Consider the following 12,421-nt stretch of genomic DNA (forward strand, 5'->3'; position numbering starts at 1 on the left):
GCTTTCTATATTTTTTAAAGAGAATATGGAAGGGAGAGGGAGAGACAGAGAGAAACATCACAGTGAGAAAGACACATTGACTGGTTGCCTCCCACAGGCACCCTGACTGGGCCTTGAGACTGAGGCTGCAACCTAGGTATACGCCCTTGACTGGAATCGAACCCATGACCCTTCAGTACACAGGCCAATGTTCTAACTACTGAGCCAAACCAGTTAGGGCTCTTTTGCCCATTTTTGACTTGGGTTGATTGGTTTTTTTGTTGTTGGATTGTAGGGGTTCTTTATATATTCTGGGTGTTAATCCTTTGTCAGATATATGACTTAAAAATGGTTTTTCCCATTCCATAGATTGCCTTTTCACTCTGTTGATAGTGTGCTTTGATGCACTAAACATTTTAATTTTAATAAAGTTGAATAAGTATGTATATATTTATCTTTTTTTGCTTGTGTTTTTGGTGTTATATCCAAAAAAAATCATTGCTAAATTCAATGTCAAGAAGATTCTCTCCTACATTTTCTTCTAAGAGTTTTATAGTTTTATAGCTCTTACATTTAGGTATTGAATCCATTTTGAGTCAATTTTTGCAGCTGGTGTAAGGTAAGGATCCAACTTAATTCTTTTGAATATGGATATCCAGTTTTCCCAACACCATTTCTTGAAAAGACTGTTCTTTCCCCATTGAATGGTATTTTGCGTTTTTGTCAAAATTCATTTGGCCATTGGTTTGCAACTTGGCCTCTCCCAGCCCCCTCCAGTCCCAGCACACGTAGCAGGTTGCTACTTGTAGTCCATGCTGGGTGGCCCTGAGCAGGGCACAGGCAGTGGCTGATCTTGGTCTGCACCTTCCTAGAGGCCACGGAGCCAGCATGCCTGGTGAACGGTTTCAGATCACGCCAGAGCATCATCCAACCACATTCAAGAGCAAGACATTTAAGGACCGAACTCATCAAGTACCAGAGCCCCAATGAAGTGAGTCCTGTTCCTGGGGTTGGCTCCTGCACAATAGCTCTTCTGCTGTGGTCACAGCCATTTTGTGCAGCTGGTTCCTGCAGCCAATCAACCTGTGAATAAATCCTTCCTATTGATAGGCCAACAACACAGACGCTCAACTACAACAGAAGAGTACACACAGCCCACACTGGGAGGAGGGGACAGTTTGCGATTGAAAATATAGTTCAAGGGTCAACTGTCCTGCATTGTTTTATATATTTATTTATTTATTTATTATTAATTATTTTACTTAAATTTAATGGGGATATTCTGGAACTTAGAATATCTTTCGGTTCTTCTTATTTTTTACTATTTCTTTCTCCTTATTGAGAATCTCTATTGTTGATCCACTGTAAACCTAATTTCTTTCAGTTCTTTGAACATAATTAAAATAGACCTTTTAAAGTCTTTCTCTGCTAAATTCAATATTTGTGGTCACTCAGAGTCTATTTATATTGACTGATTTTTTTTTCCCTCTTGAGTATTTGTGTATCTTGTAATTTTGTTGTTGAGAAATTAAACACTTTGGATGATCTCTTGCTTCAACTCTGGATTCTAATTGCCTCTCTCCAAAGTTACTTATTGTTACTGCAGTTTTTTGTTTATTTATTATTTCTCTGCTTAATAACTCATTTGGGCTAAGTCCATGAAATCTGCCTCTCCTGTACTATGCAACTGCTGATGTTTCTGATCTGTTTTGTTATTTTTATTTCTTGTCCCTTGTCTGTGTAGCTTAGTGGTCACTCACTAGTCAGAGGTTGTGATCAGCCACCCGAAGCCAAAAGTCTTCTGTCCTCTAAGGTAGATCTATGTCTGGGTAGGAGAGTATGTTCAAAATTTAGGCCATTTTCAAGTTTTATCCAGCTCCCACTTTCTGTTGGGCCCCTGTGGATCTCCTCTGCACGTACACGTATTGCAGAGTTGTCGGGGGTGTGCCACTGACCTGAGCCCTCTCTGGTCTCCTCTGAGCACGTATACAGCCTCCACCCGGAACGTGCATGCCCCAACCCAGACTACACCCTCATACCAGTACAGCCATTGGTCCTCCTCATTTGTCTGCCTCTGAGGTTGTCACTGTCCCTGCTCAAAACTGGGTGAGCTCCCATCGATCCCAGCACAGGAGTTGCTGATTCTGATGCCCCCAAATTTAGAACCTCCGTGTCAAACAAGCAGAGGAGTGCGATGGAGCAGCTACGGGCCACGCCGCCACAGATTCCCATCATCCTCACCTGGAGCTCAGCAGTTTTTCAAGCAAAAATGCTTCTCAAATTGTATGAATTTGTTTGGTTCCTGGGGAACTGAAATTGTTTTGGTTTTTTTTTTGCCAATTTTTTGTATGTCAACTATTACTTTTGTCACTAGTTTCTTTTTTGGGGAAAGGCTATGCTGTTCTCTTTACTGGTCATACCTCGGAGTCCTGCCTTCAGGTTTCTTATTTTAAATCTCATTATTTTTCAAGGAAAAATAACATACAAATACTACCTGGACAACATATTGCTTGTTCATACTTTTATTTCAAAACATGGACAATGTACAAAAAGGGAGTTCAAGGGGAAAAGTCAGAGACAGAACCTCTGCTACTCACACAACTTGTAACTCTATAATGTCCTTATTATGTATTATGAATCATAAGCTATCCTATATAATAAAAGGCTAATACGCAAGTCAGCAGCTGTGCGTTGCTGCAGGTTGCCCAGGACCAAACCAGAGAGGGTTGGACCTGCATTACCACCATTTGTCCACCATCCAGAACTGAAATATCATTGCTGACATGTACACATAAGGAACTGTTTGACATTGAAATTGGATCTCAAATGAACTGTTGGCCCAGAAAGAAACTCACTACAGATTGATTCATTTGTTTCCCAGCATAACCATCATTGCTTGTCTCATTTTCAGTTCTTATAAATGTATTTCTTGTTTCACATGATCTCACTCATCTAGGGGAAATAATGAATAACATAAACTGATTAACAAAAACAGACCAGAGACAGGAAAACATCAATAAGACTGTCAAACCTCAGAGGGAAGATAGGAGAAGGTGTGGGGAAGGGGAGAGATCAACCAAAGGACTTGTATAGATGCATATAAGCCTAACCAGTGGTCATGAACAACAGGGGGGTGGGGGCATACATGAGGAGGGGTTTGGGATGGGAATGGGGAGATGAGGAAAAATATGTGATACCTTAATAAAGAAATTTAAAAATAAGGCTAATAAGCAAATTATCTCCCCACCTGGAGTTTGACCAGGGGTCAGGGCCAACCAACCACCTGAGGCCCGTCCCCCTGGCTGGCCCCACCCCCAGTCAGTGCCCCCCCCCCAACCAGGGGTAGAGTCCGCTGGCCAGTCACCCAAGGCTCTTCCCCCTGGCCAGCTCGGCCCAGATCAGGGTGGGCTGGCCAGATTCCACCAGTGCACGAATTCGTGCACCGGGCCTCTAGTCTTAAATAATATCCTGTAATAGTTAGCACAACCATTAGACATGTTTGAAGCTGCCTAGTTGACCCTTCTGGACTGCACACTTGTTCATGTTACAAAAGGTCAAGCTGCCTAATGGAGAGAAGAATTCTCTTTTGAACTGTTGGTTTGCAAAACCTGAACCAACAATGGAAACAACTCACCCTCTTTTGTTTGATCAATACAATTTTTTTTTAATAGAAATTCCTGGAAAGCCACAAAGATAACTGAGGTATCAAGGTAAGAAACATATCAATTACTACTTGCAGAGTTGCCCAGTGGTTAGCCAGCTGCATCACACAAATGTAAGTAGATGGCAGACTGTAGTTATGTATTTTTATTAGTAGTAGATCTAGTAATACTGTAATTTTGAAGTAATTATGAGTAGGAATAATATTTTGAAATATCTACAGCAACTTTAATGTGATATGAAAATAGCGATGGTTTCTATTGGTTGCCCACACTATTAGCTGTTGCTGCATAACAAATTGCCCCAAAATTTAGTAGCTTAAAACAATGCTTATTATCTCACAGTTTCTGAGTGTCAGGAATCTGGAAGCAGAATCTGGAATCTGACTCAGGGTCTCTCATGAGGTTGAAGTCAAGCTGCTGGTCAGAACTACAGCCATCTAAAGGCTTCACTGGGCGGAAGATCCACTTCCAATCTCGCTCATGTGGCTTTGGCAGAAGCCTCACTTACTTAATGAACCCTGTTTCATTCTGGATGGCAATCTGCCAAGTGGAAACCTATCATCCCAGCCTCCCTTGCGAGGTGTTACCACATATTGTACTATGTGCTGGCTCCTGAGGTGTAAATAGAAGTTGTTAGAGCTTCTGGGAAGTTTTAGAATTTCCCAGGTAGTTGCTGTCTTGGATTATTAGGCAACCACTACGATGGTAAAGGAGAAAGAAAAAAACCTAAGTCTTTAATAACAACAGAGCTCCATTCAGCTTCTTGAAAGGGGGAGGGGCTTTTTTCAGGGCCCTGGATTAGCCTAATTCTGATGTGCATACATACGTTATTTCATTTCATCTAACAAAAACCCAAGGAGGAAAGATTTTATTATCTTTTTTTTTTTTTTTTTCTGGAAAGGAAATTAGAAGATAGATTAGTTGACTTGCCCAAGCTCATGTGGATGGTATCATAGAGCAGGAATTCAAACTCAGGTACTATGTCTGACACCTCCTCAGCCCCCCCATGCTCATGACCTCTAGACTACAGAGTTATTTTGCAGAGTGGGCAATCTAAGTTCTCTGCACTATCAATAATGTTAATAACAGCAAACATTTGGCAAGCTCTTTCCATGTGCCAGGCACTATGCTACAGTTTCATTTAACCTTCTCAACTTCCGTGAGGTAGGTGTTATCCCCATTTTACAGATGAGAAAACTGAGGTTTAGAATTAATTTTTTAAAATATATTTTTATTGATTTCAGAAAGGAAAGGAGAGGGAGAGAGAGTTAGAAACATCAATAATGAGAATCATTGACTGGCTGCCTCTTGCACGCCCCCACTGTGGATGGAGCCCACAACCCGGGCATACGCCCCGACCAGGAATTGAACAGTGACCTCCTGGTTCACAGGTTGACACTTAACCACTGAGCCACGCTGGCGGGGCAAGGTTTAGAAATTTAAAAAATATATATTTTATTGATTTTTTACAGAAAGGAAGAGAGAGAGATAGAGAATGAGAAACATCGATGAGAATTATCAATCAGCCATCTCTTGCACACCCCCCATTGGGTATGTGCCCGCAACCACGGCACATGCCCTTGACCGGAATCGAACCCGGAATCCCTCAGTGCACAGGCCGACGCTCCATCCACTGAGCCAAACTGGCTTCAGCAAGGTTTAGAAATTTTAAATCATTTGGCTTAAGCAGAGACATAGGTGGCTGAAACATAATCTACATATATTTCAGAAAATCACGTTATCAGGTGTGGAAGATGGAGCAGAGAGGGAAAGAGCAATGAGCAAGGGATTTTGAGAGAGCTACCGACAGATTTTGGGAAGAGGGAAGGCCTGAACACCTGTGCACTCTGTCCAAGACCTGGATTTCACGATGTGCGCTGTGTGTGTTCTGAGGGAGCTCCTGTGAGCCAGGTCGCCTGCAAGAGGGTGAGGTTCAGAAAGTACTTCTCTCTCCTCCCTAATATTTCAGGGAGATCCCTCCATTCCCTCTTGTCTCGCACCTCCTTTAGCTTCTGGAACATTCACTGTCCCAGGCTTACCCCGAGTTTGCGAAAAAAAAGAGAATGAGCTGAAGAGGTGACAAACCCATTTGCTTTAGAATGTCCTGAAAACCTGACCAGTCCCGTCCGTCACCAGGTTAGGTGTGGTGTCAACAGTCACTGAGGAAGCATGTGACTGTCTCCCCGGCTGGCGTGTCACCTGAGGCTCCCTGTGGTCTGGGGCTCCTGGTGCCGGCATACCAGGACTCACCGTGTTCTGTGTGGTGAGGAGGGGAGCTTGGGGCCTATCCTCCATGCTGAAGGCCCAAAAGGCCTCAGGGAAGCCTTGAAGGCCCTGGTGCGGGCTGAGTGGAGGCCCAGGAGAGCTCATCTCCACTTCCAAGGGGAGTTGAGAGGGGCGGCAGACTGAGAAGGCTCTGGCACCCCAGGCCCGGAGGGGCGAGATGCCGGCTTTACTTCTTGGTGTGGCCTGGAGCCTGTGAATGTGAGGACACACTGATGAACCGCTCCCACAGTCTAATAAACCTTTGTGGGAAGCTTCTGACCTTTTGTCCTCTGCTAGAAAGGAGGTTCACAATACCTTTTTTGTTTTGTTAGGTGCCATACCCTAAACACCTAGAACAGTGCCTAGTCAAGAATGGGCATCCAAAAACCATTGCTGAAGTGAGTTTATTTGAAACATCCAGAATTCAGAATTCAGCCGCTATATGACAAAAAATTCACACCAGATGAAAGTATTGGCAGAACTGAAGGGAAGTGCTCAGCAGGGATAGTGGGTCTGGAAATTGGATCTGAATTGGGAATCTGGGTTATACTGCTTGGAGAGTAATGAACTCCGATAACCCACCGTGGGCATTGTTTGGGGATTCTAGCATCCGAATATTTGCTGAGCGCCTACTACAGGCCCAGCCCTCAGGGTCCATGTGTGCTTCTAAACTGCAGAACTGCCCAGCTGTGACGCTCAATGGCTGGGCGCTGACCTATGAACCAGATCACGGTTTGATTCCCAGTCAGGGCACATGCCTGGTTTATGGACCTGATCCCCAGTGTGGAGAAGGGGAGGTGTGCAGGAGGCCCGATGATTCTCTCTCATCCTTGATGTTTCTATTTCTCTCTCTCCTTTCCTCTCTGAAATCAATAAAACTAGTAAATAAATAAAAAATACACTGCGGAATCAGCAGCACAAAGCAGCTCATTATTTTCCATCCACACCAGATCCCACCTTCTCCCCAGGAGCCTCTCTGTCTATTGCTTCAGTCCCCATTTATGGAAAAATCAGGAGGGGTTGACCACATGGGAAGTTTCCTTTCTTTGCAAGAAGCTAATTGGTGTTCAGAAGAGCAAGCCCTTGGGCTACTGCAACCAATAGCAGCAAGCTGCTCAAGACAGGGTAACGAGCCTGCATTTCTGGGCACGGCACAGTCATTCCCGGATTCTCCTCATCTCCTTCGGTTAGGACCACAATGCAAGTTCCTTCTCTTAAAGCGAGAGTTCCTAGGTTATCCTTAGAGAGGCGGTGGGAAGGTGCTCTCTTGTCAGGCTGTCAAAAGCAAACAGGCAGTTGGAGAGAGCTGCCATCCCAGGCACTTGCAGCTCTGGTGACTGCCTGAATCATTGTTCAGAGGAGGAAAAGGTAGTGAAAGCGAAGGATGGAGATAATGAGCAGATTTGAGTCTTTCTATTAAAAAAAAAAAAAAACCCCCCAAAACCAGCAGCTTCCAATCAGAAGAACAGAGGATGGGCATCCAGCTACCCAACCTACAAAGGGCAAAGCCCCTGCCCGGGAAGGCTGACTGCTGGGATGAAGCTCGCCTCGAGGCAGAGCAGCCCTTTCTAGGTTAAGGTAATCAGATGGATGTGGGACACCTGCCACTCACTGCAAAGTGCCTCACAGAGCGTGCCGGCTGCATTCGTCTGCTTAATAAAGCCAGAATCTGAAACAAACCCTCTTTACCCCGTGTCTCAGAGCCCTGTGGTAGAGAACAGGCCTCTAATTAGAGCCCTCTGCACAGTGGTGGGGCTTAGCTAGCCTGTGGTTTGGTGCTGCAAGGCAGGAGTTACCGTGTATTTTTCTAGGCAAGCAAAATGTAGATGATGTTTAATATCAGAAATCTCTCCAGGGAAAGAACATACTGTAGCTCAGAGAAATAATGAAAAAGTGGGAGTTAATTTTTGGTTTGAAGTCTTTTAAAAATAGAACACTCAGGTTTGGCTTTGAGCAGTGCAGTAACTGGAAAAATCATCTGGGCCTTCCCAACAGCACATCAGAGTAGTTCAGAGGTAAAGAAACAGATGCAGGGAGGTTGAGCAACTTGCCCAACGTCACACAGTTACAAATGGCAGGGCTGGAACTCAAGATTGGGCCCCAAACCCAGGCATGTGCCCTGACTGGGAATCGAACTGCAAGCCTTTGGCGCCCAGGACAATGCCCAACCAACCGAGCCACACCGGCCAGGGCAGGAGCTCCCTCCTCACCATGGGCCCGCTGGAGAGGAATGAGGTGTCCTGAAGGTGTCCAGGCGCCCGGGGAGAGGATGGTCCGTCCTGCAGAAGGCTTTCAGGCCGGGTCCTGGTGTTTCTTCTGAGATCTTGCCTCCGGTGACGTGTGTATAAGGGTGCTGACCGCAGCCTTGTCCTGTGAGGAGTGGCCGCACTGGTCCTCAGATGGGCTTCCTGTGGCTCGTGTCAGTCACCAAGGACCTTGGAGGGTGGTCGCCATCACCACGGAGGGCAAGGAGACCAGGGTGAGGACCTCGAAGTGGGGTATGTAAATACGTAAAGACCAAACAACGTTATGCAAGAGCCAGCCAGCCTTATTAATACAGAGCTCCTGTGCTCACAGCCGTTTTTAGCACCCAACAAAATTTCAGGGCAATAAAACCTATTTTGAAGTTAATTTGCTCAAGCCCATCTCTTGTCACAAAGTAAATGGCTGTTCATACAAAGTGGCGGCTGCACTCTTTTTCTTGGGTGGTGGGGAGCAGATCAATTTTACCCGGACACCATGGGTTTTGTGGAATTGTGGAAGCCTAACCAATTTTTTTTTTTAATATATTTTATTGATTTTCCACTGAGAGAGAGAGAGGGATAGAGTTAGAAATGTCGATGAGAGAGAAACATCAACCAGCTGCTTCCTACACAGCCCCCACCGGGGATGTGCCCGCAACCAAGGTACATGCCCTTGACCGGAATCGAACCTGGGACCCTTCAGTCCGCAGACCAACGCTCTATCCACTGAGCCAAACTGGTTTCGGCCCAATTTCATTCTTAGTTCAGTGCAGATTGTTGGGCCTTCAGGTGGAAGTAGTTACATTACAGACTCTCATGGAACCAGACTTACAACACTATTACTAACAAACATTTAGAAAAAGTTGTATCTGTAAACCTTTTTTCGAAGAAACAGATCAGAGGCGCATTGGTTTTAAGAGAGAGCTCCCAGCATGTGGGTTTCCAGATTTTCCTTCTTTACTTTATGGGTTCTGCACATACTTTTGTTGTTTTACTTAAGAGGGTGAATTCCGAGATTTACTTAATAGAACTTCCTTGGGAGCTACATGAAAAAGAGAGTCAAGGGTTTGAAGCAACCCAGATCACAGACTGGAAAAACAATTATGGCGAAAATACACAAGGGGATGACTGGCAGCTGTAACAAAGACAGGAAGTTCCTCAGGAACTGACATGAATCATCGCCAAAAGCAAGGTAAGGATCATGTGCAGTCTATGCTCAGTGCAGAGGAAAGGGAGAGACCACACATGCGTCTGCCTGTGGAGAGGCGAGCTCTGGAAGGACACATGGGGAAGTGGTCACAGGGGCAGACGGACAGGCTTTTCACTCTGGTTCTCTTGTACTTCCCATTTCAAACCACGTGACCATATCACCCACCCAAAAGTGCGTATCTGGGGAGCATTTGCGATCTTGCTCTCTAGCATTTGTCAGTTTGGCTTAAATATACTTATAATTTTTTTTAAGTGTATCTCTACCCTTTAAAATTGATTATGATATGTGAACTTAAAAAAAAATGAATTAAGTAGCCTGGTTGATGTGGTTCAGTTGGTTTGAGCATTGACCCACACACTGAAAGGTGGCAGGTTCGATTCCAGGTCAGGGCACATACCCAGGTTTCGGGTTCAATCCCCAACAGGAGGCAACTGATTAATGTTTCTCTCTCACAGTGATGTTTATCTTTCTCTCTCTCCCTGCCTCTTCTCTCTAAAATCAATTAAAAAAAAAGAGTAAGTCAACATTTATACTCGTATATGTCCATGTAATCACATAAACAAAATAAGTAGGTCCTCTGGTTCCGTCAGAGATCCGTTCCTAAAGCTATGTAATGAGATTTTCGCCATAAGTAGAACCCCCCTACATAAGCACCTACGTCACTCACATGAAGCACACACACAGCAGTAAAGAAGTAAAACAGTAAAAAAAATTAAAAGAGAGATAACAATTTCTGACCTTTACTTGTGGTAAATAAATAAAAAACATAAAGCACACATGTACATACATCGAAATGACAGATTTTTTTTTTTATAAATAAATGGGAGATGGCAACGTAACCATGAAACGTACTTAGAGTGTGATGTAACCCAAGGACTGTCTGTACATTTATAGGATAAATAGGAGATTATCACAACAAGATGGTAATAATCTTCCTTTTTTTTTTTTTTTTTTTCCTGTTTCTCCTGAATTTTTACTATGTGGTTATGATGGATATTTTTGTAGTATTGTTTTCCATGTTTCTTTACTTCTTCCTTGACTAAACCAGTAATCAATCAGGACACTTGGTGAGACAGGCGGCATTGACGACGAGGGACTCCGGCATCCCAATTTGCAGTATACACAACAAAGGAGAAAACCTACCAGCCTAGAAAGTTGTCCAGTCAATAGCTTCCAATCCTTTATGAAAACTACAAAGAACGATTCTCCAGGTAGGCATAAAAAGGTAAAGGAGAAATCCTTTCCACCCAGAAGCAAATCACTGCCTGGCACAAAGCAGTTCACAACACCGTCGATAGCTCCTTGCTTCCAACGACTACCCCTGCACCTTCCAGTACGGTCCCTCATTCTCATCGCTGGTAACCAAGGGCGGCAGGTGCCACAAGTTTCTCCAAGCTTCTATCTCCCAAATGTCAAACTAGTTTCCCTTCTGCTTAGGGGGTAGCAAGAGAGATGACTTCTACTTTTTTTTTTAAACACACACACAGAAAAGCATTACTCGTTTTCTGACACTGGGTAAAACAGACTTGGAAATTACTTGCAAAGCCCAGCTGATGAAGGGAAGCCACCCTCTCCCGAAGCCAGGGAAGCAGTGCCCAGCTCCGGAATGAAAATGAAGCGCAACATCGGGGGCTTCGCGCAGCCCAGTGTGACGGCCGTGACCTGGGCCCGGCGTCTGGGCTGACGTTCACCGAGTCCATCACCTGGGACAGGCGCTTCCTTGGCTGCCATTGATGAGCTGCCAGTGTTTACCTGCGAGACTGTCTGGGAGCTGGAAGGGAAGGAAGACAAATACACCAAAGCCCGGCCGAGCAGGTGTTCAGTTTCACATTTTATTTCCAGGAAACGACATCTTGTTTTCACAAGGAGTGTGCCCTCCTCTCAGACAGAGGCTGCCTTGGCGCCAGGGGCAGCCACCGGGGTACATTCAAGCTGTCCGGAACGAGGGTCAGCAGAGGCACCAAAACAGTAACAAAACAACAACAGATTTAGAAGAGCAAACGGAACTACATAACCATTCGACGCGCACTGAGGCAGAGTCTGCCCGGCGCCGGGAGCCGCGGGCGGTGGGCACAGGGCGCTCCAGTGACGGCGCGGCGGGCTGGCCAGCATGGGAGGCTCGTGACGGACAACTTCCTATTGGACTCCGTCCCACGTGGCTCCCCCACGCTCTGGCCCGGCGCAGCCTGGAGTCCACAGAGGAGCCTCGAGACCACCCCGTGCTCCACAGTCTTTCACAGGCTCCTGCAGCACGGTCTTCACAGCAATCTCTCTGCTTTGGAGAGAAAGAGAAGAGAAATAAAGGATGAGCTGCATGGGCCTCCTCTGGCCTCCTTACTGCCACCCTCCATCCCTTCCCCACAGGCCAGCCCTGCAGAGAGAAAACAGGTCAGATCATGTCACTCTGCTCAAAGCCCGCTCCTCACTTCCCCCAGAGTACGAGCAAAGTCAAGGGCCTTCCGGTGGCTTATCAGGCCCACAGGGCCTGCCTCCTGCCCCCCCTCCTGCCCTCACCTCCTCTCCCGGTCACTCACTCCATTGTAGCCGCCTGGCCTCCTTACTGTTTGTCCAACACTCCAAGCAGCCCCAAGCACTGTCCTTCTAGTCCCCTCCCTGTGGGCCACTTCCCGTAGAGCTTTACTGCAATGCTACCTCCGTGGTGCCGCCCTCCTTGACGACGCTCCGCCCGACGCTCCGCCCACCGCTCCCCAGCCTTGCTGTTTTCCTCCAGGGCACTAACTCAATAGATGTTCACTCCTCTTTCTGTTCCTTACACCTGCAACAGTGCCTGGCACAAAGCTGACCCTCGGTAAGTTTCTGTTGAAGGAAAGAGGGACCTGAATCCATGGTGCCTGGAGGGGGAGGCGGGAGTTCTTCCGACCCCAGGAAGATGAGAGGGAGGGGCTGTTTGCTGGCCTCCAGGAGAAGCGGGAATCCTGGCGCATCCTGAGGGCACAAGGCAGCCACCAAGGAAACCCCCTTCCCTGAGGCTGAGGTGCGGAACACTTTGGTAGGAGGATTGCAAGGGTTGTCAAAGTTACTTCTCTCCCACTTCAGGGCAG

The 12,421-nt window shown here is 46.1% G+C and overlaps 1 protein-coding gene across 6 annotated transcripts in view; it reads right to left on the reverse strand.

Moving 5' to 3' along the window:
* Nucleotides 1–11,177: 11,177 nt before the first annotated feature.
* The window catches only part of RNF8 (ring finger protein 8), a 38,134-nt gene continuing 36,890 nt past the window's right edge, over nucleotides 11,178–12,421 (reverse strand). For 3 of the 6 annotated variants that reach the window (XM_045572679.1, XM_045572678.1, XM_045572677.1), the window contains one exon: nucleotides 11,510–11,631. Coding sequence is in view for 2 of the 6 variants with exons in the window: in XM_036413570.2 (XP_036269463.1) it covers nucleotides 11,308–11,634 (327 nt within the window). In the remaining 4 variants the exon portion in view is untranslated. Of the gene's footprint in view, nucleotides 11,635–12,421 lie in introns of all 6 variants that reach the window. The other 3 variants (XM_036413570.2, XM_036413574.2, XM_036413569.2) reach the window with 3 other exon arrangements.

This window comes from Pipistrellus kuhlii, unplaced genomic scaffold (genome assembly GCF_014108245.1).
Source record: "Pipistrellus kuhlii isolate mPipKuh1 unplaced genomic scaffold, mPipKuh1.p scaffold_m20_p_5, whole genome shotgun sequence".
Taxonomy (NCBI): domain Eukaryota; kingdom Metazoa; phylum Chordata; class Mammalia; order Chiroptera; family Vespertilionidae; genus Pipistrellus; species Pipistrellus kuhlii.